Source organism: Acomys minous (assembly GCF_964271855.1).
Source record: "Acomys minous genome assembly, chromosome: 13".
Classification (NCBI taxonomy): domain Eukaryota; kingdom Metazoa; phylum Chordata; class Mammalia; order Rodentia; family Muridae; genus Acomys; species Acomys minous.
Window position 1 is genome coordinate 46,825,198 of NC_140495.1, and position 26,213 is coordinate 46,851,410.

Sequence of the window (26,213 nt, forward strand, 5' to 3'; positions counted from 1 at the left end):
CCATATCATAAACCTGTGTATCAGAAACTTATGTTACAATTCATAACTGTAACAAAATTGCAGTTATGATGTGGCAACTAAATAACTTTGTGGTTGGGATTATCTGCAATATGAGGAACTATACTGAAGGATTAGAGTATTGAGAAGGTTGAGAACCACTGCCTAAACGGAAATTAGAGTTTATTCTAGGGTGAAGTTGAGAGACCATGGTGCAGGAACACAGATTTAGGTCACCCCAAATTCCACATTCCAACCTGGAAGCACTTTCGTGAGCTTTTATAGTTTTACAGAAATAAAGTTTAAAAGTTTAAGGAAAGTTTACAATGCAGTGGTGGGCATATCATAGAGACAGCATTAGCAAGATGGAGGAAGGTTTTCTTTTTTAAAAATTTTTTATTAATTTATTCTTGTTACATCTCAATGGGAATCCCATCCCTTGTATCCTCCCATTCTTCCCTCCCTCCCATTTCCCCCTTATTCCCCTCCCCTATGACTGTTTCTGAGGGGGATTTCCTCCCCCTGTATATGCTCATAGGGTATCAAGTCTCTTATTGGTAACCTGCTATCCTTCCTCTGAGTGCCACCAGGTCTCCCCCTCCAGGGGACATGGTCAAATATGAGGCACCAGAGTTCACGTGAAAGTCATACCCCACTCTCCATTCAACTGTGGAGAATGTTCTGCCCATTGGCTAGATCTGGGTAGGGCTTTAAAGTTTACCACCTATATTGTCCTTGGCTGGTGCATTAGTTTGAGCGGGACCCCTGGGCCCAAATCTGCCTATCATAATGTTATACTTGTAGGCTTCTAGGACCCTCTGGATCCTTCTACTTTGCCATTCTCCCATGCTTCTCTCATCTAGAGTCCCACTAGAATGTCTTCCCCTCTGTCTCAGTTTCCTGGTAAGTGAAGGCTTTCGTGGGACATGCCCCTTGGGCTAATATGCAGATATAAGTGAGTATATACCATTTGAGTCTTTCTGCTTCTGGGTTAACTCACTCATTATGATCATTTCTAGCTCAATCCATTTGTCCACACATTTCGGGAATTCCTTGTTTTTAATAGCTGAGTAGTATTCCATAGTGTAAATGTACCACAGTTTCTTTATCCATTCTTCTACTGAGGGACACTTAGGCTGTTTCTATGTTCTGGCTGTTATAAATAAGGCTGCTATGAACATGGTTGAGCAGCTGGAGAGCTGGCTCAGAGGTTGAGAGCACTGGCGGAAGGTTTCTATATGCCTCAAATGATGGCATTCTAGCATTTAGGTTGGTAGACGCAGTCAGTCTCCTCCTCCCTTGCTAGTCAGAGTAGCCCTCAGACAGCCCGTGTGTGATCCACGGAGCATTCTGCCCCCAGCACTTGATGCAAACAGCCTTAATGCTGTAACGGAAGTAGACAAAGAATATCAACAATGTGAGGCTGGGCAAAAAGGCCACGTGTGAACAAACTCCAGCCAGAACATGACACGATCCTCCTGTCCCTGGCTCATGCGGGCTTGTGCCCCACAGCTAGTCCGCGCATGCAGGTAGGAGGCGCTACATACCTATCCAGCCAAGCTGGTGGGAGGCATGCACTCTGGGACAGCATCTTCAAATGGGAATCCATCGTTTCGGATAATAAGCATCTGAGAGTGTTTCTCATCAGTCTCCTTGCAGCCCCAGCAGCATGATGTTTTACCTGAGCCGCGGGTTTCCCACCTGGAATGAAAGGAATTTGGGTGATGTTCAGAAAACCCTGTGATTATAGAAGCTCTGGAACCGTACTAGCCCCTCCTCCCCAATCCTAGCCCCGCCCCCAAAGCTGAGAGACAGTGTGTATTGTGTAGAAAGGAAGGTTAAAAAATGTCAGACTAAGAGGGATGACTGTTGGGTACTTCAGATAGGACTGTAACTCCAAGAGAAACAGCACGTAAAAGTGGAAATAGATCCAAAATGTTCTATGTGTTCACCAACTCAAAACTGTAGAGGAAATCTAAGACATAGACCCTCTCCCACTCTGGCTGGCAAAGCTGAAGACAGTACCCTAAAGGCGCTGGCTGATCTGAAGTACCATAACGGCTTCTAACTACAAACACTGTGTAGTTAGGGTGGGAGACGCCGCTGAGGCTCCTCAGCACTCTGAAGCTGGAGTCCACGCCATGGATTTCTGCACGGGTGACTGGGGCTTCCAGCGTGGGATTCATGCCTGGAAGCAGGTGAGATGAAGAAGATGCAGCGCTCTGCCTCAGCATGTGGTCTTAGCATGAGTTCTTGCAGACGGCGTCTCCGGGAAGAAACAAGAATAATACTGAAAACAGAGTACCAGCATCAGAGCTGCAGCATTGTGTTTCACTGTTCACAGTACAGAGCACATACCGTGTTTCTGACAGCATACCACAGTATCCAATGAGCTGTCATCACTCAACAAGGAGGTTGCTCTAGTGCCAGGCTCTCCGTGGAATTTCTGCTCATTTCCCAGTTGCGTTTTAGGCTGAGCTAGGCCTACCTCGTGGAGTGACTAGGCTCTGAAAAATAGAAGAGTTAAAGAGAACCAGCCTTTTTTAAAAAACAAAGACCCAGAGCCAGGAAAGACTGTGAGAAACTGATGGGAGCCCTCCCCCTGTTGAAAGCCACCTCGAGGGGGTCAGAAAATGCGAAATCAAACTTGAGTTTATTAAATCATCTCCAAGAACAACCATTAGCCAGAAAAATGATACAACATAAATTAGATGAGAAAAAAATGCTAAGTTAGGGCATCAAGAGGACAAGGAGAAAAGGTGTTTCAGAGGCATGGCTGGTCATATCTTGGTAATCCAAGTGTAAATGAAAGAAGGATGCAGAAATCATGTTTGTCAAATCAGAGAAAACAAGAAGAGAAATGAATTAAGCCAGAAAGAGAGTTAGTTCCATGTTTATGTGCTCTGACGGAGGTACATGTGGATCCTCAGTAGGGAAAATCTACAGAGCACGTAGGAAACTAGACAAGATGTCCAAGGATGCTCTTCAGGATGCAGAGAAGAGAATCGGGCATCGTTAGCGTGAGAGTGGTAGTTAAAGCTGTAGACTTAAATGTGGCTGCTCAGGGGAGAGAGGAGGACAGAAAGGGAACATTGAAGGGTATCAGTATTTAAAGGGTGCACAGAGGACTCAAAGTCAACAGGACGAAGGACAGGCCATAGGAAAGTAGACAAGCAAGGAAAAAGGGCTCGAGAGAGAGAGAGACAGTGGTATGGACGGAGGCTGAGAGGGATAAATAAGGTCACCGGACTTGGCAGTGGAGTGGTCATGGTGACCTAGATTGTGGCCCTGCAGTGGAGTGTCCAGGGCAGAGGCCATGCTGCAGAGCCTAGCGGATGCTTCAGAGCTGCAGACAGATGACGCAGTGCAGTTAGTTGCAGGCGTAGGTTGTGAGCAGTCGGGAGGTGATGGAGAGGAAGAGAAATAGCCAGACACCGGTGAGAAGGTTGTCTCGGATAAGTTTGGCTTTTCTTCCTTTAGTCTGTTTTTTGTGTGTATGTGAATATCATCAGAGTGTATTTATAGAGCAAGAAAGTGAGATTAATAATGCACCGATCCAAAACAAAGCAAGAAGAGTGGTTATGGGCACGAGGCCCAGAGGGAGAGGAGGAAGCCCTCAGCTGAACAGAGGCCTTGTAGGAAATCAGGCTTCAGTTTTCATAGAAATGGTCATAGACTTTGCATAGTAAAACATTTAAATAAAAATGTTAAAAGATACAAGGCAAAAATAGTGAAGGTTTTAATCCAGATCTATTAAAGGATCTGATGCAAAATATACTAAGGGTTTTAATTTGAGAATATTGAAGATGTTGAAGCAGTTAGCCATTAGACAAATGAATCTTGGCCTCATTTTCTAGGGACAGGATAGGCAGACAGCATGGCCTTCCCTCCTCCTCTGGATTTCTCTGGGTGGGTAGTGAACACACGGTAACACTGAGGCAGGGCTTCCAACACAAAGCAGGGCACCCCAGAGGCCCATGGGAAAGGACGGGAATGGGCAGCAATTGCCTGGGGGAGGGGGTGGTAAATGGTGGCACTCTAAAGACCTTTAGCTCTTCCGTGGCACCTATTTTGCAGGTGACTTTAACGAGATACCAGAAGCATTCCAATGTCCCTTTGCAGCATACTGGTTGTAACTGCAGCACGATCAGTTTAACTGCCAATATTTTTAAGAGGGTAAAGAACATATATATTCTGGTTAGATACACCAAGAGCGAATTGATGCTAGAAAAAGAAGCAGAAATGCATGCAGAATCAGGATGGTAACTGAATTCTGCACCGATGTCAGAGGATAATTTGACATGGTCTGCCAAGTAGTCAGGTCCTTGGAATCAGGAGTAACTTGATAAGTCAGAATATATTGTTGCGAATGAATAAAAGATTTTATTTCAAAAGCAAACGCATATTATTAATAGTAAATGCATCTATGGAGAATCATATTGGCCACCAGGATAACTCATGAGAGGAAACTTGATGGTTTTATGTATCATCTCCAGTCCTCCTTTCAGATGTTTAGTGCCCGCAAGTCTCACAGGACTCAGGAATAGATGCACTGACTTGCACAGGGAGCTAAAATTCTATAGAAAAGACAACAAAAGAGTTTTGCATACAAAGTAATAGGAAAAGGCACAGTTGGTATAAATGCCAGAGCTCCTGACTGCCTCTGGCAAGGAATAGTTGAGGAAGGTTTGAAAAGGAAGTGAAAAATTATTTGTATTTTTTTAAGAAAAAAAAAAAACCTCAGATGTCCTGTTACACGGCTTTAATTCCAGCACTTGGGAAGTGGGGGGTGGGGGGGCATCTTTGTGAATTCAAGGCTGGTCAGGTCTACAAGCAAGTTTCAGGCCGCTTGGAGCTGTGTAAAGAGACCCTGGCTCAGGGGGAAAAAACAAAGAAAGGAGAGAAAGAAAGGGAAGAGAAGGAGAGAAAGATGAGGGAAGGAGAAAGGGAAGGAAAAGAGGAGGAGGGGAGGGAGAAAAGGAAAGGAGAGAGAGGGAAGGGAGGGAAGAGGAAAGAAATGAGACAGACACACTATGGAAAAGAATGCCTACTAACAATCTTTTTTAGAAGACTTTTTTTTTAATGTGTATATGCATATACGTACAGGATGGCCACAGAGGCCGTAAGAGGATGTCAGATACACTGGACCTTGAGTTATAGGCAGTTGTTTGCTGGGGATGTGGGTGCTGGGAACCAGACTCTGGTCCTCTGGGAGAAGCAAGTGTTCTTAATTGTTGGATCATCCTAAACCTTCTTATAAAGTACCTGTGAAATCTGTTTTGGAAATTTTAATATAAATTCAGAACTTGATTCATCATCTGTAAATTTTTTTTTTTAGTATATTCCTCTTTGCATGAAAACTTAATTTACATAGCCTGCCAATTAAACTCCTCATGCACATACGCTAATTATTAATTTATTATCAGTATTCTTCCAAGAATGCTTTACACTGCTAGGGTTGATTTTAAATAACAATAAAAATCAAGTTTGCTTTCATATTTTACCATTCCTATAACCACGCTAATATGGAAAGATTTATGAAAATATTGCATAGCATTTTACCTTTTCAAATAACCAATAACTTTTTAAGCTGTTGATAATTTAGACAGTGGGTTCTAAAATACTACCATTTATTAAATCTGTAGAGAGTTCATAGAAATGAGAGATTTTTCCTAAATTTTTGCACATTGAAAAAAATGCAAAACTAAGACTGAAGCAATGGCTCAGTGGTAGTCAAGAACATTTATTATTCATCCAAAATGACCCCGGTTTGTTCCCAGCACCCACACTAGGCAGCTCACGGCACCTGATACCCCCTTCTGGTTACCCTGGACACCTGCAACTCACATACACATGTGAATGCATGAAAACACGAGCCCCCGTGCACGTGCAAGCACACACACACACACACACACACACACACACTAAAAATCTTTATAAAATGCAGAATAGTATTTATTACTCTCAATTTTCTTATGTTTAGACAAATATATTTATATTCTCATTCATAACATTGCAAAAAGTATTGGAAAGAACCACATTGGCCTCAGAATTGTTTTTGCTTGATTGGTGGTGTTATTTGAATTGAATAATAATGGAAAATAAAAATTTTCTTTTAGACTTGTCACATGGAAGAAACCTTCTATTCATACTTACTCAGAAGCACACGTCTATCAAAAGATTCACAGTGTCAGTCAGTGTTTAAATAGTTGTAGTCTGACAGTTTTGATTTTTATATAATAACTAATTATTTGATGAGAAATATTTGTTCACAAATACCTAAGATAAATTAGTGGAGAAACATCATAATTTCCTTTGATGCCTCAAGGAACTCTTTGGTATGACTATCAAAGTATTACCTTAACAACTGAACAGATAAAACTACTTCACTATATATGTCACACTAATAAAAAAAAAAAAAAAAGCCAGACATACATTTTAAGTAAGAAGTAAGCCCACCCCGTCTCTTGGTGCAAAGCCTTAGGAGTGGTAGACATGTGAGTGGGAACTGCCCTCATTATATTCATAGGAGTGGGGAGCCTGGGGGGGGGAACAAATGAGAGAATTTCTCTCTACAACTTCACCTAAATTTGTTCTGGAAAAAAAAAGTTAGTGTTAAAGTCACTGTAAAGAAAATAGAGTGAAAACCTCCAGCCTGCATGTTTCCCTGGTGTGGGACGGGCAATCTACCTGTGTCTCCGTTGTTGAAAGACAGGAAGGTAAAATAAGGCAGGTTTTCATCCTGTGGGTCATGACCCCTTTGGAGGATGGATGACCTTCCACTGGGGACCCTGGAACAACTGGAAAACACAGATATTTACATTATAATTCAAAACAGCAGAATTACAGGAGCGAAGTAGCAACAAAGATAATTTTATGGTTGGGGATCACCACAACATGAAGAACTGTATGAAAGAGTTGTAGTGTTAGGAAGATTGAGAGCCACTGGTCCACACTGACTGAGTGAAAATGGAAAACAATACAGAAGGATTTTGGTTCTTTAGAGAAGAAATCAAACAGCCTTGACAGTTACCTGGATCCAAGCTGAACTTGCAACAAGGATGGCTTTGATAGAATTGGGAAAGTCCCATATGGCAGATGCATATTTTGCTTTTTATTCCCAACATGTATTTGGCCAAGTCTACTCCAGGTGCAGAGGCCTGCTATTAATAGTTCCTACAGGGTTGGTCTGTAGGGTTGGGGAGAATGAGGACCTGAGCTCAGGTCCCCAGCATCCACATAAAAAGCTGGATGAGCATCTGCAATCTCAGCCCTGGGGAAGTGGAAGCAGGAAAATCCTTGCAGGAAGATCACTAGCCATATAGCCTAGCCAAACAGCTGAGATGCAGATTCAGAGATGACATCTCAAAAAGTAGAGTAGAGAGCATTTGAAGAGGACAGTCATTGTCAATCCCTGGGTGCTACACAGCCATATATCAAACATATGTTCTGTATGCACACCCTCTCACACATGTGCACACACACACACACACACACACACACACACACATCCCACATACACAGTTCTTGCTAATCATTTCTTAGTTTTGAAAACTGCCCTTAGTTTTGAAAAACGATTGCAGGTTATCATAGTCTGAGGTGCATTCCTGTATGCTCACAGGACGCTGCTCTGGATAAGATCCTACGAGCTTTCGCTACTAGCAAATCTCACAGTCGTTTCACATATTTCCTAGGTCTTTGGTTTATATGTCAGGAATTTACTTGTTTCACTTTGAGAAGTTGGCTCCATCCCAACCTCTTTTCGTTTGAGGCCCAATTTGTCAAAGAACTACACACAATAATGAGAGGACATTTAATTTCTGAAGGCTCTGAGGAAGGAAGATTGACATTTCAACTTCAGAGACTGTGACACATCATCCTTTACATGAATCCGTCTCCACTTGATAGTACGCATCTGTCAGAAAGTCTTGTTTGTTTATAATTCAACTATACTTTAATTTATTTTAAAAAAACACACAACTAATGGGATAAACTTCTCTAGATGGTAAATTCCATGTTGATCTTTTACTGTCATTATAAAAATGAAAAGAAATAAGTAAAGTACAAATCTTTGAGTCTGACTCTGGCTTACACAGGATACCTTGAGAGAAAAGTCAGACGATAGCTCTCCAAAGAAAGCCAGGGTCTTGGGGTATCTGTTTGTCCTACTGCTTAAAATTCTAAAATTGGAAAATGAATGCAAACAACCCCCCCCCCCATAAGACCTGGCGCAACACAAGTTAGCATCCATCATCTAGAAGTCTAAAATGCAAAATGCTCCAATTGTAGGTGTCTTTAGTGTCCTGTTAGTTTTCAAAAGGTTTGACATTTTGAACCATTTCAGGGTTTAAATAAGAACCGTGAAGTTGAGCAAACTCAAGGCAAAAATCCAAAAGTCAGAAGAACTGAAATCTGAAAGATTTCTGGTCCCTGGTATTTTAGATTTGAGATTCTCAGCCTGTTCTCAAAAGTTATTTTTTTCTATTGAATGTTGTTCTACCATGCCTATTTATTTGTGGCTATACTAAAGACTGAGAAATAGTTTGAATCAAAGCATAGTTTCAACTAGTGTGTATAGTGTATTGGGGTTTTGCAGATCGTGGAGTTCTGGGGAGTACCCTTCCCATGCTTTACATCCCATCACTGTAACCAAGGAAAGCTTTGCCCTCTAGCCCGTACCTCATCCAGCATGGTCCACAAGTCAACCAATATTTTCAAGCACAATGCTTCTAAGAACAGCAGACCCAAGCTTCTTTATCAAAACTCCCAAGTAATGTTGTCTATGGTCTCTCTGCAGCTAGACCCTGAAGCTAGCACTATCCTAAAAGAACTTCAAATTAAACTCAACGGCGTTCTGGATGAGCTCAGCATCACTTATGGAGAAAGGTAAGCGGCCTGACTAGTCATCTGACTGTGTCAGGGTTCATCTGGAGTGATCACTCATGTTGCTTCATCTTCTCCGAAAAGCCTTTCGTGACCCCAGGATTCAGGAGTGACGCCTTGCTGAAAGATGGCCATACATGCTTCACCCTGGTGGTATCCACAGCACCCAGATCTGGGCTGTGATGTACTCAGTGACTTCTCTCACTTTTCTCTAGGGGCAGAAACCTTAGGTCATAGCCATTTGCATTGCCAGTGTGGACTAGAGAGCAGGGAGTTGCGGGGAGGAGGGAGGGAGGAAGAAGGGGAAACTTCCATCAGAAGCATGCGTTCTGCTCGAGCCTTGCATGTCACTGTCTTTGTACCTCAGAAAAGCCATACTCAGCTCCATACCAGATGACATCAATGTGACTTAGGGTTCATGGTCCAACTACCTCACACACAAGAGATTAGAAACAATGGACATCTATATTTGTAAAAATCAACGTACCTCCTCTACGGTGCGTGTCTAAAGAAAGAGAAGTGAGATGTTTCCTCTGCCTCTGTATGAGACAGCAATCCTTTTACTAGCAATTATTAAAGAACAGGTATAAATTAAATATTATCTTTGAAGAGGTTCATTACTTTAGTATAAAATGTGTTTTAAATATCAGTTCAGTTAAGTGTTTGCTGTTAAAATCTATGTGGCAGAACTATGCGGCAAAAACCATAAAGTCAAACCATATGACAGATCTCACATGGAAGACTTATTAAGGGAGGGGATACAGAGGCGGCCTCTGGGTGAGGGTGGAGGGAAAGAGAGTGGGGAACGGATCCTTTTATAGGAGGGTGTAGGACTCGCACAGGCAATGACAAGCTGCTTGTGGCCACAGTGGGAACATGTTGCATCTTGGTGGCTAGCTATGACACATCTGCTGTTGCTAAGTCCCTGGAGCTGTCTGGGAGGTTCCTGGTTGCTAACAGTTGCCTATCGATTTAAATTATGTGTTCAGTTTCCCAGTGTGGCTATAAAATTATCTTTAGAGCAAAAATGCTTGAATACTCCTCATCTTCTATTGGGTTCTAAAAAGACAAATGATTTGTAAACACTTAATGATTACTAAGGCCATACTCAATGAGAAAGACTGAGGGGACTGTGGGAGTGCTGTGTTTTCTCAGATAGCAGAGTGAAGCATAGTAAAGCCCCAGACTTAGAGTTCTCTAGGTTGTCAGAGGCATGTGCTCAGCTCCTCTAAGCTAGAGCTGATGGAGCCTGTCTTCACAGCTCAGCACTGTGGAGCCTAGCGCACCTCTTTGCCCTCTGCTCTACACTGAGCTCAGTATTGTGCCTCTGTGCTGTGCTGTGCTGTGCTGTTAGTGGCCTTCATGAGCCTGCTGACTCAGCCTAACTGTTCATCAGTGAGATGGAGGCTCCCGCTACCTTGGGTTTGAACGGCAGGAGTTGTTTCGTTGATGTGGGGCTCAATCACTCTGGCTTGAGAGGTGACAGTGACCCGGGGCCTTGGCTCAGCCCTGGGCTGGCCTCCATTCTTTTGTGATTTGATGTGTTAACTAAAGAAAAACATTACAGAACCAAAAAAAAAAAAATGCAAAGAAAAAAATGGAAGTTGCTTTTAGCTATGAAAGGCAGCAAGAAAGTATTTAGCGAAGTCAGAAGAAGGAACACAGAGTCTAATAAAGTGAGAGCTGCTTATGACTTCATGGGAAACGGCATGGCTGGACAGAGCAGAAGCTATTCCTTCTCTTGCATTGGTTTTTGCAAACTGTCTAAATCCTCTCAACGAGAAAGGTTGAATATATTAGCAAGATTGATCATCCCATTGTTACTTCAAAGTCTAAATTGCATACTCCTTGGTTGTGAAGGAAAGACTGGTGCTGTCAGGGCTGTGGAAGTGTGTTATTACTACAAGATTACCTTGGAGGACAGTTTTATTAGAGTTTAAAGGAAAAACCCAGGGAAGGCAAGCTGTAAATCCCAGCAGCTGCTTGGGGGAGAAGGGGGAAAGGAAGAGAGAGGGAAGGAGGGAAGGGGAGGGAGGGGAAAGGGGGGAGGGACAGAGGGAGGGAGGGAGAAGAATGGACGTCAGCCATGTGGTGGAAAGAAGGGCTTTAGGGGAAGCATAAGGAGAGCCAAAGTGCGAGAGACGCATGCTTAGAGCAGAGACAGAAAGAAGAAAGGTTGCGCCCCTGTGTAGTTCAGAAAACAGGTAGATTTATGAAACTGGAGGTGCACTGCGGCAGCCCAGCAAGCTGCCGTGCCGGAGGAAGGCTGGGAAGGAAACTAAACAGGCAGTTCCTCAGACGGTCTCTTCAGCATGGCTTGGGGTGCTCTCACCCCCCTGACAGGTGGTCCTGTAAGCCAAGTCATTGGAATGTTAGATCTCCACTCAGGCTGTAGACTTCTTTTTCTTGACCAGGATGAAATAGTTTCATTCTTAATGGGTCTTTATTGCAGCTGCGCCATTCTCTGATGCAGAACATCCTAGACCTTATCCTCCATACCAAAACTCATAGCTGCCCAGGACCCAATCTTTCATTATTTTTAAAATAAAAAATAAACTTAAAATAAAAAATAAAATTAAAAAAATTTTAAAATACTAGAACAAATTGAGTTCAGTTAAGGTCATTTGTGTTCTTGAAGCAAACAGGCCACCCATCATGCCTGCCCTGTAAGGAGAATAATTATTCTGTACTGTTGCTATGACACGTCACACACGGGGTGGTGGGAGTCCATGGCAAACAGCAAGATCATGTTGCAAAGTCAATCCAGAGAACCACGTGAGCTTGCTCCTCTCGGGATCTGAGGCTTTATAAATATGGAGAGAATTCAGTCCAAAAGCCAGTCACATCTCGTGTCATTAAAAATTTTGGGCTTTCTCAGTACGCTTGGCTGTTAGGTTGGCTTCGCCAGCATGGAGGCAAACCCTTGTCTGAAACCTTTCACAGGCTCTGGGGAAGCTCCCAGACCACCTGCCTCCTCCACAGACTGATTTCATGCCACTGATAAATTAAAAATGGTCTAAAAGGTTCAAAACTTGTGCCCCTTGAAGTTCTGCTTGTACCCTTTTTGGTTCAGTCCACTTCTTTACTGGAACTATTGGTGCCAGAAGCTGGCTGGACTAAGTGTAAATAGCTCAAGGCTGTCTCTAGGACCTCTCAGGGGAGTGTTTGGTTCCTGGGTGCCCGAGAGAAGGCTGCTGTCATTAGTCCCTGGCTCTACCCTTAGTCAAGCTGGTCAGTAATGTCTTTTTCGAACAAAAATGAATAGAAAAAGAGAAGACTGGTAGGCAAAGTCACTGAAAATGGGAACAAGAGGGTTTTCAGGTAAATTGTTGTTTGGTTTATTCTAGACTCACGCAAAGGTAGGATGTCTTTGTTCTTCATCACTGTGAACTCTTTCTTCAGATGCCCCATGCTGTGCCCTGGCTGCTAATAAGCACGCAGTCTAAATCTGCCAGGAACCTGCTTTTTACAGGTGTGCTTTGCTTAGACCGTTTACCTCAGTGTACTGGCTTAAGAATCAGGACAAGACTAGAAAGGATTATAATGAGTGAGTTAACCTAGAAGCAGCAAGAGTCAAATGGTATATATTGACTTATATCTGGACACTAGCCCAAGGGGCATGTCCCATGAAAGTCTTCACTTACCAGGAAAGTGGGACAGAGGGGAGGACATCCTATTGGGACTCTAGGTGAGAGAAGCATGGGAGAATGGAAGAATAGAAGGATCCAGAAGGTCCTAAAAACCTACAAGAAGAACATTATGATGGGCAGATCTGGGCCCAGGGGTCCTGCTCAAACTATGGCACCAGCCAAGGACAATACGTGCAGTAAACTTTGAACCCTTACCCAGATCTAGCCAATGGACAGGACATTCTCCACAGTTGAGTGGAGAGTGGGGCCTGACTGTCACACGAACTCTGGTGCCTCATATTTGACCATGTCCCCTGGATGGGGAGGCCTGGTGGCACTCAGAGGAAGGATAGCAGGTTACCGAGAAGAGACTTGATACCCTATGAGCATATACAGGGGGAGGAAGTCCCCCTCAGTGACAGTCATAGGGGAGGGGAGTAGGGGGAAAATGGGAGGGAGGAATGGGAGGATACAAGGGATGGGTAATATGAATAAATTAATAAAATATATTTTAAAAAAGAAAGAATCGGGACGAGAAAAGGCAATTGCTTTAGAGCTGACCACCGCCAGAAGAATCATTGATGCCACCATGGTCAGTCGATCAAGTTGGCATCTCCAACATTGCTTGTACTTTATCATTATCTCAAAGATCTGTGGCTATTTCCCTATCAAATACACCCATCGCCATAAAGATTGACGCCTGCCCTGTTCATTTCTTCCACCCTTCCTTGTAGACGCCAAGGGCCAACAACAGATCTGGTCACATAAAAAGCTAACTGGTGAGGGTTTTGGACGGCTCAAGGTGAGAGCCCGGAGGAGGTTATTCCAATGTAATATAAACAGATACTAATGGAGCTACATCCATAGGGATCAGGATTTAAATAAGATGTCAAATATGAAATGACGTCATAAATAGTAAAGAGGAGGCCCTGACCTTCAGATATTTAGAATTACAGAACCCACTGTTAGAATGCCAGGAAAAGAAAAAAAAAATACCCAATTTGTCTAACTTTAAATCTACTGAGTGTCTTCTATCTTTGCTAAAAAAAAATAAAAATAAAATTTTAAAGTGAAATACTTCACAGCAGACTAACAAAGATATTTTCCACAAGATAAGTGCTAAAATGAGTGAGAGATTTCGTGGGTTGTGGGGACAAGTTGTGCATATTTTGCCCATTTGTGTGTTCTGAACACTTGGAACCGTGCCCGGAACACAGGATGCATTTATTAAAAATTTGTAAATATGTGCGCACACACACACAAAAAAAAGCCCCACATGTAGATCCCATTTAATTCAGACGGCAAGCAATACATAGCAAAGCTCCAAACCTCTGTACGAAATGTGAGGGACTGACACACTTGTAATTTTTGTCATAACGTGACTTGTGTTATCACTGTGCAGAGGTGGGGGTGGGGTGGGGCGGAGAACTGTCCTGGATTGACTTCAATGCTGAGGTCAAGCCCCGCCCCTTCTTCTTGACCACCCAGTATTTTGACGGTTTCCCATGCTGTCTTCCTCTGAGGTAGTTTTCCCACTCCTAAATGTGCCTGTGTTCTAATGATCCCTATTGGTAGAAGCATCTTAGTAATGAATGTCAAGCGTATCTACTATTTTTAACGCCCCCTTACCGCTCTCAGGTGGAGAGCGCCAGCATCGGCGCTAGAAGCAGTATGAGGGTGACTCTTTGGGCTGTTTAAATCCTTAGTGATGAGACAGATGGCAAGTGGAAGACGGTGCACACAGCCAATACTCACTTCTTAATGGCTTTGTTGTGGTGTCGCCGACATATAAAAGCTTTATACATTCGAGCTTGATAATTCCAGCTACGTGTCATTAAGAAGCCAACCCCCCACCTTCCAGCTTAGTCACTTATCTGTCACATCTTCAGGGCTGCCGTTTGTTTGCGTCAAGAAGAGCTAATTTAAGATGCATCCCCATATATTTGCCTATATAATCCACTATCTTAAATTATTGTCACAACATTTATTGAGCCAAGTACTTTGTGCCAGGCATAGCAGGTTGTGTCACTGTGTGTGAACGGGTTCTTGCTCTGAAAGAATTTATAGTTAATATAGGCAACGGGTAGTAAATAGATAACTGAGTACAAGTCGTGTGTCAGGGAATGCACAGTACAATTAAGGAAGAAATACAGAGTGGTTAGGGCCGTTGTCATCCTTGAAATGCTTTCAGCTTTTTTTATGACTGGTTTTGGAGGCTGCAGAAGACTTTTGGTACGGGCAGCAAGAGCTGGTCTCTACTGTCAAGCGGCCTGTCAAGACTTGTTCAGAGTGACGGTTGAGGGGGTAAAGGCTGGTGATAGGGCTACCAAACAAAAACGTTTTGGAGCTTGTAAGTCATCAGACTTAGGGTACTGTGTATACATTTGTTGTTTAGATGGCAATTATAAAGAACCCAGACTTGCATGTGGACAGCCTCCACAGGCAGTTTAATCAAGTTCTGTGGAGTGTGGCATGCATCCCAGGGCTACACATGTGGATGTAAAACCAGGTGCAATTATCAAGAAAGGGGATTTTGGACCAAAGGTTAAGTTCAGAGCATCACAACATATAATCTAGATAGAGCAGAGTTCATTTTGAATTTCATATGAATAGTGAGTAATTTTCAGTATGAGTATGCCCCAAATATTAGAATGAAGATTTTTACACAAAAAAATATTTACTGTCTAAAATTCAACTTTAGTGGGCACCTTGTTTTTCTTTAATGACTATGAGAACCCTACATGGTTATAGTCAATCAATTGAAAAGGAGTTGCTGGGGAGATTGCAGAAAGCAGAGAGGCTTTGGAGTTACAGAAGGTAGAGAAGACGGTGGGGCCGGATGCCCATAGTCACTTCTCCAATGTACTCAGAGGCACCCCAGCTGTCAACACCAGAGCTGGTAGGTGAATGAACAGCCCTTGTTGTTGCATTGACCCACCAGAAGTGCATCCCTGGTGTCTGTTCTGTATACAGGGGTACAAAGTTCATCACAACCAAGCCTCAAGGAAAGAAAGCCATTCCATTTGAAATAGTTCAGTCTTCTCAAAGTAGAACTCAGACACAAGGAACCTATCTACTTCTCCTCCAAAGTTTTTTTTTTTTTTTTTTGGTTTTTTCAAGACAGGGTTTCTCTGTGTAGCCTTGGCTATCCTGAACTCACTTTGTAGACCCAGGCTGACCTCGAACTCACAGCGATCCACCTGCCTCTGCCTCCCAAGTGCTGGGATTAAAGGCGTGCGCCACCACGCCTGGCTTCTTTCTTACATTTTTAATACAGGGTTTCTTTGTGTAGCCCTCGCTATTCTGGAACTTGCCCTGTAGACCAGGCTAGCCTCCAACTCAGAGATCTACCTACCTCTGCCTCTGAAGTGCTGGAAATAAAGGAGCCCTGCAGTTGCCACTGCCACCGCCACCACCACCGCCACCGCCACCGCTGTCACCACCCTGAGTTTATGTTTTGATTTTCAGTTTCCAACTCGTAATTGAGGAGTGCATAAAGCAGATGGGTGCTGAGCTGAGTCAAATGCGAGCAAACGGAAACAGCACAGCGAACAAGAACAGTGCGGCGATGGATGCGGAGATTGTACTGAGGCCGCTCATGGACCTCTTGGACAAGACGTAAGTCGTTGGCCCACCTTAACCTTCACTTATTGCCCAGAATTCCTAGCTGTGACTGATAGTTCTTTAGGAGAAATTTCGGGTTTATCTGCACAAGGTGACTGTTAAAGAACTTCTAGGGAGTTGGCTCAATGAATGAGATTTGTCAGCCAAGTATGAGGACCATGGTTTGATCCCCAGCATCCATGTTAAACAGCCAAGAGAGATGGTTTGTGGGTTAGGAGGGTACACTGCTCCCACAGAGGACCTGAGTTTGCCTAGAATCCTGCTTCTGGGATCCGCTCCTGGCTTCTGTAGGAACCTATGCTTATATGCATAGACCCATACACAGGCACATGCAGAGACGTGATTAAAAATAAAATAAATCTTAAAAAAAAAAACAGCAGTAGCTAGGCCTATGGTACATAACTTTGATCCCAGTGCTGGGCATACAGAGACAGGTGGATTCCTGGGTCTCAGCCACCCATCAGCCTAGCATATTTGATGAGCTCCAAGCCAATGAGAGACTGTGTCAAAAACAAAGGTGGGCAGATTCTGAGGAATGCCAGTGTAAGACTGAAGTCTGACCTTCACACATACAGAGAGAGAGAGAGAGAGAGAGAGAGAGAGAGAGAGAGAGAGAGAGAGGGAGAGATTCATACAAAAAAAGAGCAGCACACTTCTAATTTATTAGTATTTATATGAACAAGAAAAAAATGAGAGGAAACTAGTGTTGTTGGCTCTGTGAGTTGCTGTTCCAAAGCAGAAGCAGAGAAAGGTCTCAAATTTCCTGCTCTTCAGATAACATATTGTTTCCCATTCTTTGGGCACAAAAAGCAAATTGAATCCAGAATATCTGATTTCTCCTCAGAAACCCACAGGAGAAGAAAATAGCTTGTGTGTGAATACAATGAGCTCAGCAAAGCCTGACATAATCAGTGCTCACCGTTCCGCCCCGGCTCCAGTCACTGGAAAAGACGAGAGAAAGCCCAAACCCCTAGTGCCTTTGAGATCACAGTCTGTCCAGGGAGTAGGCTGTCATGGAGTGTTCTTAAAAAAACTGCCTGGTTTGTTGGTTGGTTAGTGGGGTGTGTGTGTGTGTGTGTGTGTGTGTGTGTGTGTGTGTGTGTGTGTGTGTGTGTGTGTTGTTTCCTTCCTGTCTCTACACTCAAGGGTTCTGATTTAATAAGTTGGTAGGCTCAAGGAACCAATATCTTAAAATATATTCACAGCTCAGAATCACTTACTTTAACAACTAGCTGAACAATTCTATAGATGAACATCCTTAAATCAAAGTTCTCAAATCTGAAATATTCTAGACTCTGAACCCCAGTTTGGAGGTTAATATCCCAATTGTAATTATACTGGGTTTTATCATCCGCTGTGTCGTTCCTTATCGTTCTCAGCAAAATGAGATTGTGTGTGAAGTTAAAAAAGAGTTATAACCTTTCAAAATATATAGAAATTATTTAACAATATTTAAGGGAGAGATAATTGTGTGAGATGTGGAAAGCTGACTAAGTTCTCTGGGCTCAATCAGAATGTGCAATTTTAAAGCCATGAGTTAGAGGATGTGCTGAGCGGTTTCATGTCAAGTGAACACAAACTAATCTGAGAGAAGGGAAGCTCAATTAAGAAAATACCTCTGTAAGGCTGGGCTGTAGACAAGCCTATGGGGCATCCTCTTAATTAGTGACTTGATGAGGATGTGGGCCGGGGGAGTAGGACTAGCCCATTGTGGATGGCGCCAGTCTTGGGATGGTGATCCTGGTTTCTATAACAAAGCAGGCTGAGCAAGGCATGGAGAACAAACCAGTGAGCAGCACCCCTCCATGGCCTCTGCATCAGCTCCTGCTCCAGGTTCCTGCCCTTGTTTGAGTTCCCATCCTGGTTTCTTTCACGGAGAAAGTGTGTTGTGAAAGCGTAAGCCAAATAAACCCATTCCTCCCCAAGTTGCTTTGGTCATGGTGTTTCATCACAGAAATAATAAGAGTGACTAAGACAGAGGAGACATGTCAAAGTAAGACACTGATTCTGCTCTCAAGGCACTGACAGTTTCAGAAGGGAAAAAGAAAGTTCTATATAAATACACATAACAAAGGACAGAGTGAAGATCTTGTCAGAGAGTGAGAATGCCATCGGGTTGGGTATTTAAATGGGTATAGGATCTAAAATGAATACAGATGGGGAACAGGAATGCAGGGAGAGAAAAGCTCTACTAGGTAAGTTTTCATGAAGAATAGGATCAATCATATATGCTGACTACAATCCCCATCGCTGATTGTACTGGAAAACTGTCTCCTGCATCAGTTCTAGACCTAGCCAGTCTAGATGATCCAGGTTGCAAAACGTCTGTCTTACACCTCGTGTTGGGAAGTTGGCTAACTCTGGCTAAGGAAGCAGGTACTGGGGTGCTCCTTGGTTTCTATTATCTAAAGTAAACAGTAGGGGCCTGAAAGTCTTCAAGGTCACTTTGAGAAAAATCCCTGTGGAAATCACCTTGCACTACACTATGCCTTTATAAAACATTTCAACTTTTCTTCCCAAGATCCAAGAAAGAGCTGCAAGCATGGCAGGGGTTTTATTCATTTTTTCCTTGCTTCCAATCAAATCAGCACAAGTTAGCATGAGCAAACCACAAAAAAAAAAAAAAAAACCCAAAAAACAAAAAACAACAAAAAAAAACAAAAACAAAAAAACACACACACAGCAAGTTTAGACCTTTTGAGGATGAAAATTCTAAATCTGCAGCAAAATGGGCTCCAGCTGTGCTCGGGATGAAGATGTGGCATAGCCCAACTGTTTAGTTTCTCACTGTCTAGACTGACTGGCTAGAGATGCTGTCCTTGACACCAGCCTCCAAGCTTACCCAGAGGGGCTTGTTTCCAAGTACGTTGGGTCTCTATATGAAATAGAGCTAGGAGAAATGCTTCAATAGGAGTGTATATCTTAGCGATCTCCCTTTTGTATCAACTTTGAGTAGTTAAATATCATTTATTCTTCATCATCCATGTCTTTTGGTATGAAAAAAATGTTCAGTTATGATGATGATGATGATGATTTTTATTGTTATTCCTGAGTCCATAAAGTGTGGAAAGTTGGAGGCTACAATAAAGTGCACACATTACATCAGCCCTTGTTATAACAGGGTCACATCACTGCCACTAAGATTCCCAATGAGCCCAGAATCATAAATCATATTGTAGACCACTTGCGTGGCTGTCTCTGTCTCCCCTGGGCCTTCATAAATGAGGGTGTTCATGATGTCCATGATGCTGGAAGATGCACTTGACTTGGAAAAACCAGCCTAACTGGGTCTCGCTCACTGGCTTCCCTGATTTGGACACATCTCTAAACCTCTCCAAGTCTATATTTTATTTTTAAAATGAGTATAATCAGATGGGAAATACTGCCAGAAGAGTCTTGTAAAGAAGGGCGTGTATAGTATTACACAAACACCAGATAATGTTGCTCCTTATCACACGTGAGGAAAGCGTGGAAGACACAACTCACCTGTTTGTATTTGCAAACGTTGGATCCTTGGTGAATTGTGAGATATCTGTGTCATGTGGTCATACTGGTCCATGGCCCAGGAATGACAGCAGCAAAGCCTGGTCAGAATGTGGGAGAAGGGAGCCCCTTACTTACACAGCAGGAGTGGGGTGCAAATTACCCAGCCACTATGAAAATCAGTATAGAAAGTTTCTTAAAACATAAAAAGAAAAGTAGAATTGCATGAACTCCAGCTGTGCCACTTCCAGGAGCATACCTGGAAGAATAGTCAGCACACCAGAGGGGCATGTGTGTATCCATGTGGTGCCATCCACGGCAGTCAAGTTATAGCATCAGCCCAGGAGGAAGAAAATGCGACACACACATAAAAACACACATGATGTTTTATACACCAACAAAAAGGATTTTTTTTTGCTTGTAGGAAAATAGGTGCAACTATTTCCCTCTGACTTTATTTCTACCAAATAAATTGGACAGTGTACAGCATAGACACTGTACATATATGTAATTATATGTCTTGTTCTATAATATATTTTCCACACATGGATCTGGTATGTGAACGCTGTAAGGGGCCTGTTGAAGGATTCCAGTGTCCCCGTGGTAGATGTCAGTATCTACTCAGCCTTGTGACCTGGTACTCAGGAATGCCTGTGCATCTGATCTTGTTTCAGATTAAGTCTTTCGGCAAAAATCTGCGAGAAAACTGTCCTGAAGCGAGTTCTGAAGGAACTCTGGAAGCTCGTTCTTAACAAGATAGAGAAACAGATCGTTCTCCCTCCGCTGACAGACCAAACAGTACGTACCTGGAACGTGCAGTCCTCCCACGCACAGCTTCCTACCTCATCACCTTTCATTCAGATTAGTAGTTTTGGTCCCGATGAATATGAATTAAATCCATTTGGGGAACTTTTTTTTCTCTTGCTGTATAAATTTTTAACAATGGCTGATGAAAGAACATTTTTCTATCTAAATCAATTTTTAAAAATTAAAATAGCTGTGTAAGGTCAAATGTAATTGTTATTCAAAACTTCATCTCCTAAAAAGATAAGTCAAGGGGTCTGGAGATGTAACTCAGCTGGTAGCGCCCTTGTCAAGTACACACAGGGCCCTGGACTCCATCCGCAGCAGCACATGCACCCAGCTGCAGTGGGGCACACCTGTAATTCTAGCTCTATGGAGGCAGAGACAGGAGTGTCAGAAGTTCAGGCTCGTCCTTCACTACATAAGGAGTTCAAGGGAGGGAGGAAATAGGGAGGAAGGAAGGATGGGAGGGAGGAAATGAGAGAGGAAGGAAGGAAGGATGGGAGGGAGGAAATAAGGGAGGAAGGAAGGATGTGATGAAGAAAATGAGGAAGGAAGGATGGGAGGGAGGGAGGAAATGAGAGTGGAAGGAAATGAGGAAGAATGGGAGGGAGGAAAAAAATTTATAAAAAGCTGGGGGGGGGGCACATGCCTTTAATCCCAGCACTTGGGAGGCAGAGGCAGGTGGATCACTGTGAGTTCGAGGCCAGCCTGGTCTACAAAGCTTGTCCAGGACAGCCAAGGCTACACAGAGAAACCCTGTCTCAAAAAACCAAAAAAAAAAAAAAAAAAAGGAATGGGAGGGAGGGTGGCCTAACTTCAGTTTGTAAAGTCATCTAGTTACTTACATATTTCTAATTTATATTTAATTTAATATTATATATAAAACTTATTATATAATCTAATATCACTATGAATCCACAGAGAACAGGCTGAGATTCAAATATAGCCACTATGTTCTTAAATGTTATGGCTTAAGAAAGAAGGTCCCGTCCAGTGTAATCATATTGAATTTTTTTTTCACCTTTCCTTTCAACTTTCATCTGTTGCCTCCCTGCTTGGAGGTTAATAGAGGAGATGGCTTTCTGTGGCCTTGAAGGGCTTGATTGTATCACATGCTGGAAAATAAAAGAGGAATCAGAAAGCTCAGTCAGCAGTGAACTAGACAAACATCAAGCAGTCACACGGTGCAGGCTTTTCAGTTCATGCTTGCTGAACCAAGCAGTAATAAGAAAAAAAAAAAAGCTAGCATTTGAGATAATTGATTTGTGTGTGTGTGTGTGTGTGTGTGTGTGTGTGTGTGTGTGTGTGTGTGTGTGAGTGAATGACTAAGGAAGATAAATAGATACAAGTAACAAATAATTATAGGGTACACTAAACACATATCAATACCGTTTTACCGTTTTATCGTTTATGTTTATTTGGTCCTTGCATATCCAATAATGGTATGTGCAGAAAATATTTTCTTATAAGGTGGGCCAAAAGGTAAGGTGAAAATGTTTTGACATGACATCCTGACATGTTTGTCTAGCCATGAATGGATGGTCTCTTTATTTAGAACCTACGGTCAAATCACAGACAAATATTCAAGCACACAGAAGTCTTATTCTGCCTTGGTAACTAGTATATTTAATAATTGCAACCATGCAAGTTAGCGTTCTCGGACTTGGTCAGCAGTAGCGTGCTAACAATAGGCTGTTACATATAAACTTCTCACAAGCAGAACCCTTGGGGACGGAAGAAGCTCTCCACGTGGCTACCGCACAGACCTGTTTCAAGGAGAATCACATACGGAGCCTCCTCCACATAGAAATGTGCACCCGGAAGGGAGCCAATGCATGGTAGACTATCCTTTGCTAGGAGAAACAAACGCTTCCCACGTCCAGCCTTTAACCCACAACTGGAATTGGATGTTTGTTTGTTTTTGTTTGTTTGCATTTTAATCATCCCCAAGGCAGCCACCACCTACACCTCAAGCTATCCAAATGAGCTCTAAACAGTTTTAAAACATGTATTAATTTTTACCTGGCGTAGGTGGTGGTGTTTGTAGTATGGTGCCCTTGTGGAAGTCAGAAGACAATTTGTGGGGGTCAGCCCTTGCCTCCGTTATGTGGGTTCATGGAGATAAAAGTTGGATCATCAGGCGGGGTGACAATTGCCTTCACGTGCTGAGCCGTCTCATTGGCCCACAGTTATTTTGAATAACTTTGGTGAAAATTTGCCTGGACCTCCATTATCTTTTCCACTTAGTTACCTTGTGTGTGAGGTCCACCACACTGTGCAATTCGAAGACTCCTGGGCCCTGAGAATGTACATGCACTGTTACATCAGAAACACCACGTGTAACATTTTATTCTCTACACAAGGTGCTTTCTAGAAACGTACATGATGATCTCAAGGCTCCCTAGCATTGGCACCTGCAAAGTGTGAAACTGTTTCAGTCTATCAATCATCCATGACCAAATAGCATTGAAGCTTCAAATTAATGGCCTGGGCACTACTGTACTTGGCACTGGAAATAAGTAGAATAGCAAAAAAGTAATAGCAACAGAAAAAAGTGAGTAATGGTTCCTGTTTTCCATGCTCATGAGCTCTGCAATAGGAAGCAAACAAAAAGGATAGTTGAGACTGGCCTGTGACTTTATTCCCAGCTGTTAGTGAATTTGACCAAACTTTGTAGCTTTCCAGTCACATGCACCAGCAGAGTTGCCTCTGCTGTCTAGTTTAGAGTGCTCTGGATGGCTTATATAGTAATTTTCAGGTTGTTGGTGGGTAGTTGGTTGGTTAGTTGGTTGGTGGTTGATTGGTTGGTTGTATGGGTGGGTGGTCAGTTGGTTGGTTGGGTGGTTGGTGGTTGGGTGGGTGGTTGGGTGGTTGGTTGGGTGGTTGGTTGGGTGGTTGGTTGGGTGGTTGGTGGTTGGGTGGTTGGGTGGTTGGGTGGGTGGGTGGTTGGTTGGTGGTTGTTTGGTTGGTTGTTTGGTTGGTTGGTGGTTAGGTGGGTGGGTGGCTGGGTGGGTGGGTGGTGGTTGATTGGGTGGGTGGGTGGGTGGTTGGTTGGTGGTTGGTTGGTTGGTTGGTTGGTTGATTGATTGGGTGGTTGGGTGGTTGGGTGGTTGGGTGATTGGGTGGTTGGTTGGTTGGTTGATTGATTGGGTGGTTGGGTGGTTGGTGGTTGGGTGGTTGGGTGGTTGGTTGGTTGGTTGATTGATTGGGTGGTTGGGTGGTTGGGTGGTTGGGTGGTTGGGTGGTTGGGTGATTGGGTGGTTGGGTGGTTGGTGGTTGGGTGGTTGGGTGGTTGGGTGGTTGGGTGGTTGGGTGGTTGGTGGTTGGGTGGTTTTGTCCCTGACCCTGATGTTCTAGGGGAATCTCCTACTCTGAGAGTAGTTAGGGGAGGTCTCTTAAAGATGCCACAACATTTCAGGAAGAATGTCCCTACTTCTTCAGCCTTATGTCTTAAGATTTTATACACATCTATTTTGGGGAGTATGGTGAGGATAGTGCCTCTGCAGAAAATAATTAAAGTTTGGTCCATATGCTTCATTAAAGTGATTACCTGCACTTCAGCTGGTTCCATAACCCAGAGTTAGCACTCCCAGAAGTGGGACACCGATGCTGACTGGCTTGCTGCCAGTCTTGCCAGATAATCTCTGTTCCATATTTAGAATAGATCCATTATACACATCTGACATAATCCCAAAATATCATAATGGAGATAAAAAAAAATGATTCTCCTTTGATCTTGAACTCTACTGTTGAAGACCTGGAGACCCAGTCCTCCTTCTCTTGTCTTCTGTGTGTTTACAGGGACCTCAGATGATTTTCATTGCAGCTAAAGATCTCGGGCAGCTATCCAAATTGAAGGTAAGAAACTTGAGGAAACTGGTTGGCCTTAAGTGAATGACCTAACTATGGCTCTGCAGATGCCACCCTCCTGCTAGCAATAAAGCCTTACACAGCAGGATAAAAATGCGTACTTCTGTGACCATACATTTGCTTTAAAAGTTTCTAGCTTTTTTAAGGCTGGAGAAACAAGTGGCTCAGTGGTTAAGAGCACTAGATGCTCTGGCAGAGGACCTGGATTCGATTCCCAGCACCCTTAGAGTAGCTCACAACCATCTCTAAGTTCAGTTCTAGGCGATCTGATGCCCTCTCCAGGCCCCTGTGAGTACTACACACATGTGATACAGAGTCATACACATGGAGAGATGCTTATAAAGTAAAAATAAGTATTTTTCAAAAATTCTATCTTTGGAAACAAGTGATAGGACATATTTGTTTTTTGCTGAACTAAACATGCTTTGAATAAAGGCAAATGGAATACTGAATAGAGCCAGTGAGACCTGGAAAAGTCTTGAAGTCAAGAAACACAATAAAGGAAAATGAAATTTATCCAAAAGGACCTTAGACTCTCAAACATGTTCACCTCTCCACTACAATTGAGAATTTGTTTACAAAATAATCTTGCCCTTAATTGTCACTTGGGATTTTCAAGACTTTGAATATCTATATGATACGAACTTCTCTGGTTAAAATAATGTTGCTTCTATTCTGTTTCAACCTACTAGAATACAGTTCAGGGATGGGATCCAGACATGGAAGATGGGTTTAATGTTTTCCAAAGTCTGTTGCATGAGCAAAACACTTAGCTTTTTAATTTATGAATGTAATGTTGTTACAACTTAGGAAAATTTAGTACTTGACTCTTAGAAATATGGTGAGCATCGTGCCATCTGCCACTCTGCCTCCAGCTGGTACCTCAGAGATGAGTGTCACGGGTGTTGTTTCATATCATAATACCAAGAAAAGATAATGAGCATGCATGATTATTTCCTGGGATGACATGTCCTTACAAGTTCAGTATCCTAATGTTTTCATCAACATTACAAAGACATGACCATACCTAAAGTTGCTTCCCACATGTGCCCAGTGAGCAGATGGTTAGGACAGAATATGTAAAGTAAATGTCAGTCCTAAGCTCTTGCTTAGAAGCTCGGCTCTTTGTCACTTTCTTGACCACACTGGGACTTCTAGACCCTGCCTTGAAAAAATAGATTAATAAGGGGCTAAAGTTTCTCATATAAAACCATAAATGTGAAACAGTTTAAATCTCATAACAAAAGAAATTCCCTAACAATGAATCCAGCTTCTATGTATTTCAACACTCTTAATCAAGCTTCCATTTTCCAAGTAGAATGTTATATCTGTTGGCTCTGTTTGCTTCAAGTGACAGAAAAACAAGATGTGTAAACAAAGAGTGACGTTGTCATGTGAGATCTGATGGGCCAGGCTGACTCTGGTTCCCATGGCTGCTTGGGCTGGGAGTCTAGCCATGTCATAAGACCCTGACCTCTCAGCTCTGCACTTACTTATGCAATGCCTGAGGGTCATACCTTCTTTTTGGTAACTAGATGTTTGTCTCTACTCTAACATCCTTTGAACTTCAGATCTTGTAAACAAACAAACAAAAACAACAACATAAAGAACTCTCAGTTCTGTGTTAGGAATCCAATAAAGTCTACTGGTGTACAGATTCATCATTGGCTCTGAAGGAGCATTATTTTAGCCCGAGGAATGGTATGGCTTAAGTTGGCTTAAGTTACATACCCAACCCTGATCTACTTTGCTTAAAATGTATATTGGATCCCTCAAAGAGGCTGTGTGCCTTCTAGGTGGGAAAAATAAGGGTGCAAAGAAAATATAACAAGCTAGTGCCCTTTGTAGGCCCCCAGTGGAGCGTTGTGAATATTCTTAATTACCAAAGGAAAACTATGAGTGAAGGTTATTACATCAACA

General features: G+C 42.9%; 1 protein-coding gene across 1 annotated transcript in view; it reads left to right on the top strand.

Annotated features, from left to right (window-relative positions):
* Positions 1-26,213, top strand: part of UNC13C (unc-13 homolog C) — a 435,075-nt gene that overhangs the window by 359,255 nt on the left and 49,607 nt on the right. Inside the window, exons 25-28 of the mRNA XM_084752876.1 lie at positions 8,795-8,883; positions 15,978-16,127; positions 20,291-20,414; positions 24,225-24,281. Of these exons, the coding sequence (XP_084609002.1) occupies positions 8,795-8,883; positions 15,978-16,127; positions 20,291-20,414; positions 24,225-24,281 (420 nt within the window). The remainder of the gene's footprint in view (positions 1-8,794; positions 8,884-15,977; positions 16,128-20,290; positions 20,415-24,224; positions 24,282-26,213) is intronic.